General features: G+C 39.2%; 1 protein-coding gene across 4 annotated transcripts in view; it reads left to right on the forward strand.

The window, feature by feature from the left end:
* Nucleotides 1-13,525, forward strand: part of ARHGAP8 (Rho GTPase activating protein 8) — an 86,670-nt gene that overhangs the window by 39,070 nt on the left and 34,075 nt on the right. For all 4 annotated transcript variants that reach the window (XM_075760077.1, XM_075760088.1, XM_075760097.1 and 1 more), the window contains 4 exons: nucleotides 2,412-2,543; nucleotides 5,501-5,587; nucleotides 9,396-9,494; nucleotides 10,623-10,733. In XM_075760077.1, coding sequence (XP_075616192.1) covers nucleotides 2,412-2,543; nucleotides 5,501-5,587; nucleotides 9,396-9,494; nucleotides 10,623-10,733 — 429 coding nt within the window. The remainder of the gene's footprint in view (nucleotides 1-2,411; nucleotides 2,544-5,500; nucleotides 5,588-9,395; nucleotides 9,495-10,622; nucleotides 10,734-13,525) is intronic.

Consider the following 13,525-nt stretch of genomic DNA (forward strand, 5'->3'; position numbering starts at 1 on the left):
GGAAGGGAAATTCTAGTATTTTAGTGCTCCATACATATGTTCTCATGAATAGCAGTGTTTGCCTTAATTTGCTGTACTTTATCTTTTTGAATTGCTCAGCAAGAGCATTGTTTAGTTATTTACCTCTTAGTGGTTTTCCTCTTTCGGTAAAAAGATCTGCATTATGAACAGAATATTATGCTTAACATTTTTATATGTATCTGACTTTGAATGTGTAAAATCACAACATTCTTTCTTATAAACTTGCTGCAGCAAGGTACCAGGACATGTTCCTGCCTTGTAGTTTGTCACTACAAGGAGATCTATTCTGCTGTGGGAGTCCTCTCTTTGTCAAGCATTTTAAGCCTATTTGGAGTTTTTGTACAGCCTCCATTGCCAAAACATTTGAGCACCTTTCAACCGTCAGTACCCGCCACCTTTGTAAAGGACCGAAGTACTATTATCTCAGCTTTTCAGAAACAGAGAGAGATTAGAAGGCAGATTATTTGAGAGATGTTTGAGACCATGTTGCTTCAAGACCTAGCTCTTCACAGCTGGGGTATTTCCACAGCCCTACACCAAAGCTTCCTGTGTAGCATAGAGGGAGTGTTAGTGCCTAGGAGGAAGAGCCTCACCAGTCAGCTCCTCACCTAGAGGAGCTACCTGCACCGATTTAACAAGAAATGCCAAAGAAAGGACAGCGACAAACTGTGGTGCTACCAGATCCAAGAACCCTTCCTCAGTTCTTTGAGGAGGCACCTTGATGAAACTAGGATTTCCAGCCCTCAGACTCTTCTAGACTTGAACACTTACACATTTTCCTGTATCTGAGCCCACATCAAATTCAAGTGGGAAGTCTGTGCGAAGAGAGAACTGAAGGCAGGTGTCTGAGTGTGAAGCTAGCAATATAACTATCAAGTGGTCTGCTTTTGAGTAGTTAGACCCAGATGTTGAGTTTTGAGGAAAAACTGCAGAGTAGGCTCAGATTGGTAGGTGTTTTGTGATGAAATCACTTAAAGAATTGATTTGATAACGCTTTTGTAGTGTCCCTGCAGTTCTCCTACAGCCTTGCAACAGGTAAGTGGCTGTACAAAAATACTGGTTATTTTATGCCCACAAAATTCTCGCAATTTTTTTTAGAAGTACAGGCTTTCCTGTGTGCAGTGTGCCAAGGAATTTACATGCTGTGAAATAAAACGTGAGGCACTCTGCACCTAAGAATATCTGTTTTGATATATTTTAATTTCAAACTCTTCTTTTAAAAAGTCTTGAATGACTGTTATTACTACTTCTTCCATTAAAATACCTTTAATACTTAAGTCAGGGATCAAAACAGCATTATAATAATTGCAGTGGCAGTCTTTGTCCCAGACTATTCGCAGTCTAAGATTTACAGTATGCTGAGGGAATAAGCAGATAAATGAGGCTGTGGGCGTACAGTGTAACAGTAAAGTTATGTGCTTTTCCATACAAAGGTGGATAGTCGAAATGGCCTTGATCCTTACAGATAGCCACAGCCTAATAAATGGCACATGGAACTATCTATTTTATTGAATGAAAATCACATACATGCAATTAAGAGCAATAGCTGGGGCTCTGTCGCAGAATAGTAAGATAGCATTGAGAATGACATGAGAAAGTTGAAATCTGACACAGCAAGAGATGAGGCCAGATTGTACTCCTCCATCATTGCTTTATTTGAATCATTGAGCTGTGTAATAGGCCCTACAGTGTTCTCAATTGTAGGAGAAAGGGAAGAGAAAAGCATCCTTAACTATACCATAAAAAAACAAATACACAGAAATCTGCTTATAAGGGGCGCAGAATTATTTCAAGATGGGGTAAGTAGTATAGTTCTTTAAATTAGGTTTAAGGGAAATGATCTATGAACACAGTCCCTGCAAACACGGGAAAGGCAAATATATTCAAGAAAACAGTTTACATTAACAAGCTGTAATTGGGAGTAATTAGGGCTAATGGATTTTTCAAGAATTTGAAAAGTTTTAAATTAGGAAACCCCAAGATTTATTCTTTATTATTCTGAAAAGTCAAATGACATTGTTTGCTTGGCTAAAAGAAAGGAATTTACAAAGACCAGAAGAAAGCAGAATAGAAGTTGCTGTCAGTTAAAATGCATCTTTTAAAACATTTCTTGGAAAACAGAGTCCCATATTGTCTTCATATTTTAGTGATTCATGAGCACCATAGTTTTTGTAACTAAATACATTCTTTCAAATTTCAGGCTTTGCAGTGATATGGAATTACTGGCAACACTGTCACTACAGCAAGATGAAATTGTTAGATAAATACAAATGTGAATTTGCAGTCGCTAGCGTTCAGTGCAAAAATAGCACATTTTCTTTCTTAGTTACTGCTTTAAAAATCTCATCCTCTAAACTGTCTTAAAACTAAAATGTTATCTTTCTCCTCAGGTACTTAAAGTATACGCTGGACCAGTATGTAGAGAATGATTACACAGTTGTCTACTTTCACTATGGCCTGAAGAGTCTGAATAAACCTTCTCTGAAATGGTTACAAACAGCCTACAAAGAATTTGACAGGAAGTATGTCTCCAAAATATTTGGTTTACTCTTCTGGTTGTGTAATGTCTGTAACTTAACTTCCAGAGAGGAAATGTGTCTTTCCTGATCCGCCTCCAGCTAACTGAGTTTGTTTTGCCACTGCAGATTCTTGTAATGATATTGGTGCTGTTGGTTCTCTTGTAAGTGTCTTCTGTACAGTACTAAGGAATGGCCCGAGTGCTGCAGCGATTATCCAAAGTTATAAAAAGCCTTGGGAACAAAACCAAGAGCCATTCCCTTTTCTGTGCACTGTTTAACAAGATACCCATGACACCTTATTAGTTATTATTCTCGATTATCTCACAGTTGTGTTTGAACCTTTGATCATCCCAGTGGCTACGGCTCGTGGCTTCAGGCTTTAGTTGGTTAGGGTGCAGTCAAGGCCAAAACTCCTAGATAAATAGCATTTTAACAGTGTAAACTAAAGTTCTGATGTTTATTCTCTGAAAATGCATGCTTACCAGTGGGGCTGAAAGTTCCTGGTGAAGTAAGTTAGTTTTGTTTGCAAGTTGTTACTTGGTCTACTTGTTTGTAAGTTGGCCTCAAGAGGGCAACATAACCAAAAGCAAAAATGTACACAAATAGCTCTTTCCTGAAAGTGAGAGCGTACGTGCATGTGCATTTTGGGGGGATGGATCACACATGTTTGATGTTTTTCAATTTTGGAGCTGGAACAAGAAGCAAATCTCATAAAAGAGGCCATGAAAAGGATTATTGGCTGTTTCTAGACTGGACTGGGATATAAATGCCTGAGCTTTTCACAGGACTGCACACCATGCTTTGAAAATTGAAGTTGAAATGTGCACAGCACCTTTTGATGGTCTAGTACTAGAGCTCACATTCTTGAATCTCCTGAAACTCTAAAACTCGCTAAGCAAGAAGAAGAGGTGGTGCCTAGCAGCCCTCAGAGCTGCCTTGGGAAGCTGTTACCTGAAGCCTCTAGCTGCTTTCATGAGATATTGCTCTCCACTCAGCAACAGATTGAGAAAGCTCTTTGGTTTTGCTAGTAGGTTTGTGAGTATGATTAGTACAATGCATCTGTTTTATCTGGGATTGGGTAAGAGAGAAGAAAGGTAAAGGACTCTTAAATTTTGTCTTAGATGAGAGGTTTGGATTACACTACCATTTTTGCTGTGCACTGACAATTCCTGAAAATAAAGCACTCTGTGGAGTTGGAAGCCTACTCTACCATACTATTTTCCTTCTAGGGGAATCCCAAGCCAAATTTACAGTTACTGTAGGAGGAGAGGCAGTATGAGGGTAATATCTTCTTCAGTTTTGTTGCCTTCTGACATGTGTATGTCTCAAGTGCCACAAAGTTACTTTCATTTGTGCCAGAAGTCTGTTTTATCCATTCCCCCACCCTGACCCAGAAAGTAGGAGAACCAAAGAGGAACAGAGAAGTGCAGGTGGCCGGGCAAAACCAAGCAACCATACACCCATCACTTTATTCACAGTTGGGACTTCTTAGTATACTGTCATTGAGAAGCTCAAAGCAGTATTTGCAGCCCAACATGTATGTTCCACAGTACTAGCCAGAGGAAAAAATAAAAAAGCACCTTTCAGACTTTTGCGTGTATGTTTCAGGAGTCAAAGGAAAGAGAGACCAAAAGAGAGTACAAGGGACGATAGTAATTAGCTAGTATCATGAAAGCAAATGTTCAACAGGAATAGTTTCAAAAGAATAGATCTTGCTTTGCAAGTTTAAAGCAGAGGCTCAGTAAACTTTTGTGGGCATTTAATTCTAATCTAGGAAACTATGAAGTACGTGAACTTCCACAGAAGCGGTGGCTTATGGCCATTTCTTCAAGGTACAAAACAAACTTCAAATGGAAACTTCAGCAAAGCAACTCAGGTGTTTTGCTTGTTGGTTTTTATTGTTGATTTTGGGTTCTTATCCACAGTGGTGACAATTGCACTGGGATGGTTGGTTGCTTATGTACGATAGTGGCTTTGTGAAAACAATGCCTTTTTCGTTCAAAGATCTATGGGCCCCATTAAAACCCAGACGGAAAAACTGCTGTAATTGCTGACTTGGTCCCTTTTCCCCCTCTTACCATAACCTAATACAAGAAGGTTTTTCTCAGGAGTTCACAATCTTTTTTTTTTTCCATGATCATTATTTTTCTAACAATGAATGGTGAACACTTGGGAGGGCGCTCCTTACTGGGAAGCAAACTTGGCAAAGTAATAAGCAACAATTTTATATAAAAAAGCAGGATATTTCATTATGCGTTTCTCAGGTTCATTTTGCAATAACATTAAATAAGAGCAGAGTCTTTTTTGTGCAGCCTGGTTTCCATTTCAGTTTCAGCCTACTAGAATCTATTGTTTGTGTATCATGATATGACACTGTAGAATCAAGCAATGCTATAATGGAGAAAGGTTTTTGTTTCATACAAAGGGGACCGTCCAATATAACCCAATGTGCAGTTGGCTTCACCTTTAGTAATTACTAGCAAAACAAGACAAAAGTAGTGGTAAAAATAAAAGATTAGGTGTAAATTTTACATCTGAAAATTTAGAAATTTTCTCCAACATGAAACTCCTGCAAGCAGAAAATAAAGGGAGATGAAGGAGAGTTATTTTTTAATATCATGTAATTTTTTTATAGACTCTTCATTCTCAATATTTTTTCAAGTCAACTAATTTCCTTTCTGTCCCCCTGATATTAAATCTATGAGGCAGCAGACTTTGGTTAGGAAAGTAATAGTGTTATCTTGACCTACTATTGTGTCATCAAAACTGACCATTTTTAAAAATTGGAGGGGTTTTTTCATTTTACATTCAGTTACTTCTGAATTAGGTCTTTTTTAATATATTTGAAAAGAATGCTGTATAATGTTCCTGTAATAATACCTCCCATTCAGTTGTAGCTATTCAGTTCTACCTTCTATGATATTCAGAAGTCTTCTAACAATTTCATTTTCTTTTCCTAGGTATAAGAAAAACCTTAAAGCACTCTATGTTGTACATCCAACCAACTTCATAAAAATTCTGTGGAATATCTTTAAGCCTCTTATAAGGTACTTGGCAGTTTATTCAACACATTTTCCCATTTAGTCTAAGGATGGTTTGTTCTCTAATAAGTTGCTTTTAAAAAGGCTTGAGGTAAAATATGTCATGTAACAGCACAATAGCCATTTAAACTGTCTTGAACTAATGAGTAAGGTGAACTTAAGCTTGGGTATGAATAATAGGGTAGAGTTCTTTCTAAGAAAAGGGAGTCTCAATTCATAGTAGTTTTACTGGTATGTTAAAGTAAATACCACTTTAAAACATAGTTATTCTGTGGACCATGAATGACTTTTTTGTCCTGTTTGACAGCACTTAGCACAATAGACCTGAGTCCATGGCTGGAATTACTAAGCAGTACAGTAAAGCAGATAATAAATGGTTAACCTTTGCTCTGATCCAAGTGCTGAGATGAATAGGAATGATGCTACTTGTGTGTTCAAAGTTAATGGCAAAGCCCTGAAGTGCCCATAAGAATTTGAGGTGGAGGGTATAACGGTGAAGGTAGATGTATTTTACTCGTGCATTCTTTTCCTTTGCCTGGTAAAAATTGTTGCTACCTAGAAGGAACTGACAATGGGGGCAGATATTGCTAAGTGCTAGGATGGTTGGGCTTTCTTAGTTTCTGCGCCTGAATTTCTGTCAAATTGAAAGTAATTCTAGCATGTTGCAGATTATATTATGAATGTCCTGAGGGCTGAAGGACGAAAACAGCTTATCTTGAGAAGTCATAATAAACCAACTAAAAATGTCCATTACAGTAACTTGCAATTGATTCAATTTCTGACTGGTAGAAAGCTAATCAATTAGAAAGGGGAAGTTTAACTTCTAGACAGATCAGAACATGTAAGCAGCATGTGAAAATAAAAAAAGTAATTACAGCTAAAAACCATTCCAGAATATGCTGTTCTTGCAACAGGAAGACTGACTATAGTACCTTATTTTAACTAACAAAACTAGTAAAATAATGCCAGAGATCCAGGATGTAGGCCAAAGGTGAGGGAAGTGTATCAGAAGCAGGAGGTTCAGTAGCTGATGGTGCCTGAGGAACGGGGATGGATTTTTTTTTTTTTTTTCCTCCTGATTTGCTGTAGGATGGGCGTGAAGAGCTTTTTAGGTAAGAACAAAAAAAACCCACAATAAAACCAAAAAAACCTCTTGATGGACAGTACAACACTCAGGTGAAAACTTCTTTCTCAGAAGCAGCTGAGAGCAGCTTGGGAATAGCTGCAGGCAAGCGGTTTTGGGACACTGATGGTTTTCAGTCTGTGTGTGTTAATGCACTCAGTGGAGCCACAGCTGGACAGCAGCCATGCTGTTTGACTTTAGAGTAACAATTGTCTGTTAATTCTTACTGAAGAAAAGTTTACAGGTACCTGTTCCAAATATTCATTTTCCCTGGATCTTACTATGTCCGTGTAAATAAGATGAATACTTTTTTTCTTGGAAACAGTATACTACACTAGCAATTAAATCCTTGTTTAGTTTGGATGTGAAAATGGGTGATCCTGATAAGCTTAAGCACCCATATCTAGCATGGAACATTCCAACCAGGGTTTGTCATCTTAGAGGCATCATCATGCTGACCTTCTGAACACCCTGCTTGCATCAGGATTGGCTGTTACTCTTTGTACTTGAGTTTTACTACTGTGTACTTGGATACTTGTTTTGAGTCTAATTTAGTAACACTCTGTTGTTACAATGTAACCAACAGAAACAAAGATATTTGTACACTGGGACAGACAAAGTAATTGAATGTATGAGTAAACTCGGAAAAGGTTCATAAACCGGAAGGTGGGATTTGCTGAAGCTCTTCTCCTTAAAATGGTTTGATTGCCAAATGCTCACATGCATTTGTGCTTTGGCTTGACTCAAGTTTGGATTGTTCAAGTAGGGGAACAAGTAAGGATATAATTTTAAAACTGGAGTGTGAAAGCAGCTATGTCCAATTTGCCTAAATTGTACTCTCATTGAAGATTGAAACTTATGAACATTGTTAATTTACTAGAATAGTACAATTTAAAATTTGTTCACAGTACTTTTTCCTTCCAGTTTAGAATAATCTTATCTTAGCAGATCATACTTTTATTTAAGTGTTAATATTAAACCAAAGTTCCCCAAAAGAAGGGAGAAAAATCCTGTGGACTTGCTGTAACCTAGCTTTGCTGAATGGTAGCCCAGACTCATTTGTAGATAGTGTTTCCAATAAAAATCACAGTTGTAAAATAAATTTCATTATCAAGAAACGTGTTTATTTTTCAGAGGTCTGTTAGTGCATTTGGTACCAGTTAGCACATGGCCTAAGTACTTTTACATGAACGATGTATTTGTTAAGAACTGGACAAATGACAGAATTATTAGAGTGAAGAACAAAAGTAATAAGCATTTTAGCATACTTGTATTTGAAAGTATTTAAGAAAATGGAAATACTTGAAATTTTTCAAGCTCCAGAAGTCAATTGATCTCCTTTCCAGTCCTGAAAGAGATGAGCAAGAAAGTAGTGTTAAATCAAATGTGTATTTTCCAAACTGCAAGAAGAGCACATTTCTGTGTGTGAGCTACTAGAAGCCAGCCACCTGTTATCAAATTAATACACAGTTAGATGATGATGGTGATGTGTCATTTTTAAGGAACAGCAATAATTCCTAATTGCCCACGATTTAGTTACAAATTACGTGTTCTGTCACATGTCCTGTATTACCAGGGGTGATGAGTTACAGAGAATTCTGCGCTAGCCCGTGGCTTAGGCAAGACGGTGAAATTGCAGACTGTTTTGGATAAAAGACACGCTGAAGAGCTCTGAAGTTGTACACACACAGACTGATATCAGTCAGCGTCCCAAAATTGCTTGCCTGATAGCAAAATTTAGCTCATTTCGATTAAAAGCTTCTGAAATGTTGAAGTGACTTATATTTGTACCATCTCCCACTAGAGGGAGTGTGTGTATGTGTATTGGACATTCCAGGGATAAATTCATTAATGTGAGAGAATTTTTCTCCTATTTTACTATCAAAGTAAGTTGCAGCAAAGTACACTTTTTATCATAACACCTATTATTTTGCTTGACACTTCATTACAGGACAGATATTTTGTGTTGTGGAAAAATCTGAAATTATTTCAGAACACGTGTATAAATGTGTCACTGAACCTTGTTTGAACACCTCAGCCTGTAAGTAGTGTATTCTGGCTGAAACTCAAGACCTAACTAGTGATACTGGGTGCTTCAAATTTGGAAAACTGTTTTGTGCAACTCATGGAAAAACCTTATTATTCAGGATGCTTCCTAGAAGCTATCCAGCCCTTTTCAAAACAGATAAGGCTGATGGCCCAACACTTCAAGGGTATACACTATGCACACTTTGAAAATCTTGCCTGTCGCTTACTACTTAATAGTTTGTGTCTACAGGCCCATTATTTTGTCTTTTGGCAGGGAGGAATACCTAAATAACACAAACATGTTGTTCTGTTGGCTGTGTAACATTTTCTCCAAAGTTAACAGTTCTTTTAGTGAGCTTTCTAATGCTGTGTGAAAGCTGTTTTTCAGGGGCTTTTAAAGCAGTGTTTTTCATATCTATGCAAATCACAAAACATTCAGATGGAAGTCAGTTATTTTTATTCAAATCAGACTCTCGGGCATGCACTGTATATGTTTGATCATATGAAATGAAATACATTTTATGTCTCCTGCTGCTTCAATTACAGTCTAATTCTGAGTTGCATCAGCACTTACATTTTTGTAATAGAAACTAAACCCTTCATAAATGTTCCTTACATGCTGATTTTTATACTTCTTTGTTGTTTGGTTGTTTTTTTTTAAAGCCATAAGTTTGGGAAAAAAATCACCTACTTGAACTATTTAAGTGACCTGAGAGAGCACCTCAAATATGACCAGCTAAATATCCCTCAAGAAGTCATCCGGTATGTGGCAAGTTTAAAATATATTGTCTCACCTTTTCTTGAGTAGTGTTGCATCCTGCTCACAATATTCCGAGCAGAATCTAATCCTATTTATTCAATGATTAAAAGTCTAATTTACCTATTTGTGCTTGGCTGGATTTAATTCTGAAAGCTGCATTGCCATCAAAGATGTACTGAAGTACGTCAGGTGTTTAGAGAAGAGAACGCTGTATAGTTTTCTAAAGATTTGGAACATCTCCATCTCAGTCGTGGAGCACTTTCTTAGTATAATTGCAGCTTCTATGTGAGTGTTAACAAAACAAATCCATATGTCATTACCGCTTATGAGTATTAGGTAACGTTCATGGGCAAAAATGTAATCCTGACCTCTTTGCTTGTATATTGTAACAGATTAAGTGACTTCCTTTTGCTAAGAGCATTCCCAGTCAGGAAAGTGTTGATTGATTTGAAGCTTTATGGATACGTCTATTGTTAGCCGATCCATTACTTTTATATCGTGCACGTATGTGTGTTAGGGAGGAGTATTGGAGAGGGGGCGGGAGAGGAAAAGAAAAAGAAATGCACAGGGCTAGAATTGTCAAGTGCCAGTATTAGTATCAATAACAGTCTTTTCGACACAGCACTTTACATGGAAATGCTTTGATGTACTGACAGGAAGTGATTTTATGTCACTGCTGAATGAAAGTAACTGGAAGCTTTGATTATGACTGTTATTGATGCCTGGTGGGTTTTTACGCTCCTTTTGTGTAAATACGGAATAACAGAAAATACCTTACAGCTCTAAGGTTATAAATTGGATTGCATGTTGCCAAAGAAAGGGGAGTTGTATTTTGAGTAGCAGATAGGTTTGAGTTTTGCTGTTAAATTATAGTGTATTCCCATTTTTTGGACACATTTATTATTATACTCCATTGGCCAAAGCAAAAGAGCTCTTCTATGTCTTGCTTAAATATGCAATCACAAATACTACTTAAAGATTTCCCTAATGCTTAAATTAAATTTAAGTTCTGTAAGACCTGCAGCATATACATTATTGTCAGGAAATCAGCATCACAAGCAATACTGGTAGCTGTATATAGTTTGTCAACTGAAGTGCGGAGAAAATCAGTGATTTCTTGACTTTTGCAGACATGATGAAAATCTTCGGGGGAAACAGAAGGGAAAACTGCCACCTGTGGTTAAAGTTCCTCCGCCACGACCACCTCTGCCTACCCAGCAATTTGGAGTCAGCCTGCAATAGTAAGCTGTGAGATTTCTAAAATATGAGATTTCTATATCCTGCAGCCTTCCGTAATGTGCAGATTCACCGGACGGAACATCTGCAACTATTTTGTTTATTATATGTTTAGTTTCTCATTGTCTTTGAAAGCCATGGAACTACGAGGCTAGACAATAGGTTTTATGAATTCAGGACAATCAGTCCCTGTGACCTGCCTGGTCTTTGTGTTTACAGTATCGTTGTGGTATTTAGTGCCAGCACAGCTGCACAACTTTTCTCCCAGTGGATAGAAATTTGCCCATATATGACAGACCCCCAAACTCATCTGTTGCTGGTGGATGCTGGCAGTTTGAAAGTGTTTTGGAGATATTTAGATAGTGGATAGCAGAGCCGAAACAAAGCTTCAGGTTCCAAAATGGCTGCATAAAGCTAAAATGGATGCTTGAGCCTTTATATATTGTTGTTTTGTTGCTCACATATTGTTCCGATCAGAATTTTATGAAATGAATAAAATCACTCTCTTCCAGAAATGCCCTGACAGCTGTTTACATAGATTACAACTCTATGTGGTATAAAAAATGATTTACTTTACACAATGAATGGGGTGGCAATAGTACTTGCAAGATTCAATTTTGGTTAAAAAAAAAAACAACCAAAAAAACCCACAAAACCTTCTAGCTTCCTACCCACAGTCATTTCTGTCATCTTTCTATGGCATCCTTCTCAAAAACAGCTGAAGAATATTGTTCACATTCAGCAAAGGCAATTTAGGCTGTCTGATACATGGGCATTTGTTGAATCGCCTCCCACCCTCAGTCTACTTTTTTGGTTCTAATGATTCAGCTGTAAATGAGATATAAAGTATAATTTTCCCCTGGTTAAATGTTAAGCATTAGTCCTCTCTGGAAGGCCTGAAATTAGTACAATCAATATCTATTGTGTAAGAGCTACTATGACATTAACTTTTATGATACCTCTTTAGAGTTCACCCTAACACTCGAAACATGGCTAACTCACTTCCCTAATTCAGAGAATATCTTTTAGGTGGGCTCCACTGGGCCATTAAGAAGGACAATGTTTTATGCCGCCACTTCAATAGTAAAACTCGGAATGTTTGCAGGCATCAGGGCACGCTCTGTCACTGCCTCCAGCCCAGCCTGGCTGCTCAAGCAGCTCTATGAAACTTCTTGCAGGCTTATGCGATCATGTTGTGCCACTCTTACCATCTGCTAGTCATATTTTATTTCTCTGTCTGTGCCTGAACAGTAAACAGTGTCTTTTGCTGAGCTACACGTGATGAGGGTGTGGTGGCCACCCTTCCTGGTTCTACCACTTTCCAGCTGTGTTAACATCAGCAAACCACGTCTTTGCTGTGTGCCTTAGCTTTCCCAAGTATAAAAAGGGTGACTACTTATAAAGAGCTTTTCTATGGGAGATGTGTGGGTGGAGAAACACCAAGCAAGGCATTACTGTAATTTTTGACCCAGAGAGCTCCAGCGCTGGCAATGGAGACGCTGACAGGTGGATGCCTTCCATGTGTGGATGGACTCACAGCACTTGGGTGTCTGAAATCAATGTACATGGGGAACCTCAATCCACCCCACTGCTACCAGTTTGATGCAAGTGCCAGCAATAGATGCCCAGAGCCTGGACAAGGATCACAGGTCAGCAGGAGAGCACCTGAAGTGCAACACAAAGGAATTCCAGCCAGTAGGTCAGCTTCACTGGGGGCCCAGCTTATGCCTCTATGCAAACGCGCTTAGCATGGGGAATAAATGAGAGGAGTTAGAGATGTTCACACGCCTGCAGGACTGTGATCTCATTGGCATCACGGAGATGTGGTGGAATGGCCCCTATGACTGGAGTGTTGGAATGGAAGGATACAGGTTCTTTAGGAAGGACTGGCAGGGGAGATGAGGAGGGGTTGTCACTGTCTACGCTAGAGTGCCTGGAGCTCCACCTGGGGATGGATGAGGAGCCAACCGAGAGCTTATGGGTCAGGATAAAAGGGAGGGCAGGGACAAGTGACACTATAGTGAGAGTCTACTACAGGCCACCCGATGAGGAAGACCAAGCAGATGAGGCCCTCTATAGACAGATAGGAGCAGCCTCATGTTTGCAAGCCCTGGTCCTCATGGGGGATTTCAACCACCCTGATATCTGTTGGAGGGACAAGACAGCAGGGCATAAGCAATCCAGGAGGTTCCTGGAATGCGTCAATGACAACTTTTCTTCAAGTGATAGAGAATCCAGTGAGGAGAGGTGCCATGCTGGACCTTGTTCTCACCAACAAGGGGGCACTGGTGGGGAATGTGAAGTTCAAGGGCAGCCTTGGCTGCAGTGACCATGGAATAGTGGAGTTCAACATCCTCAGGGCAGCAAGGAGGGTGCACAGCAAGCTCCCTACCCTGGGCTTCAGGAGAGCAGACTCTGGCCTCTTCAGGGATCTGCTTGGTACAGTGCCATGGGACAAAGCCCTGGAGGGAAGAGGGGCCCAAGACAGCTGGTTACTACTCAAGGGTCACCTCCTCCAAGCTCAGGAGCAATGCATCCCAACAAAGAGGAAGTCAGGCAAAAATGCTAGGAGACCTGCATGGATGAACAAGGAGCTCCTGGGCAAAGTCAAACAAAAAAAGGAAGCCTACAGAGGCTGGAAGCAAGGGCAGGGTAGCCTGGGAAGAATACAGAGAAAATGTCTGAGCAGCCACGGATCAGGTTAGGAAAGCTAGAGCCCTGATAGAATTAAATTTGCCCAGGGACATCAAGGGCAACAAGAAAAGCTTCTATAGGTACATCAATGATCAAAGGAACA

The sequence above is a fragment of the Balearica regulorum genome, chromosome 1, assembly GCF_011004875.1.
Source record: "Balearica regulorum gibbericeps isolate bBalReg1 chromosome 1, bBalReg1.pri, whole genome shotgun sequence".
In the NCBI taxonomy this organism is placed as follows: domain Eukaryota; kingdom Metazoa; phylum Chordata; class Aves; order Gruiformes; family Gruidae; genus Balearica; species Balearica regulorum.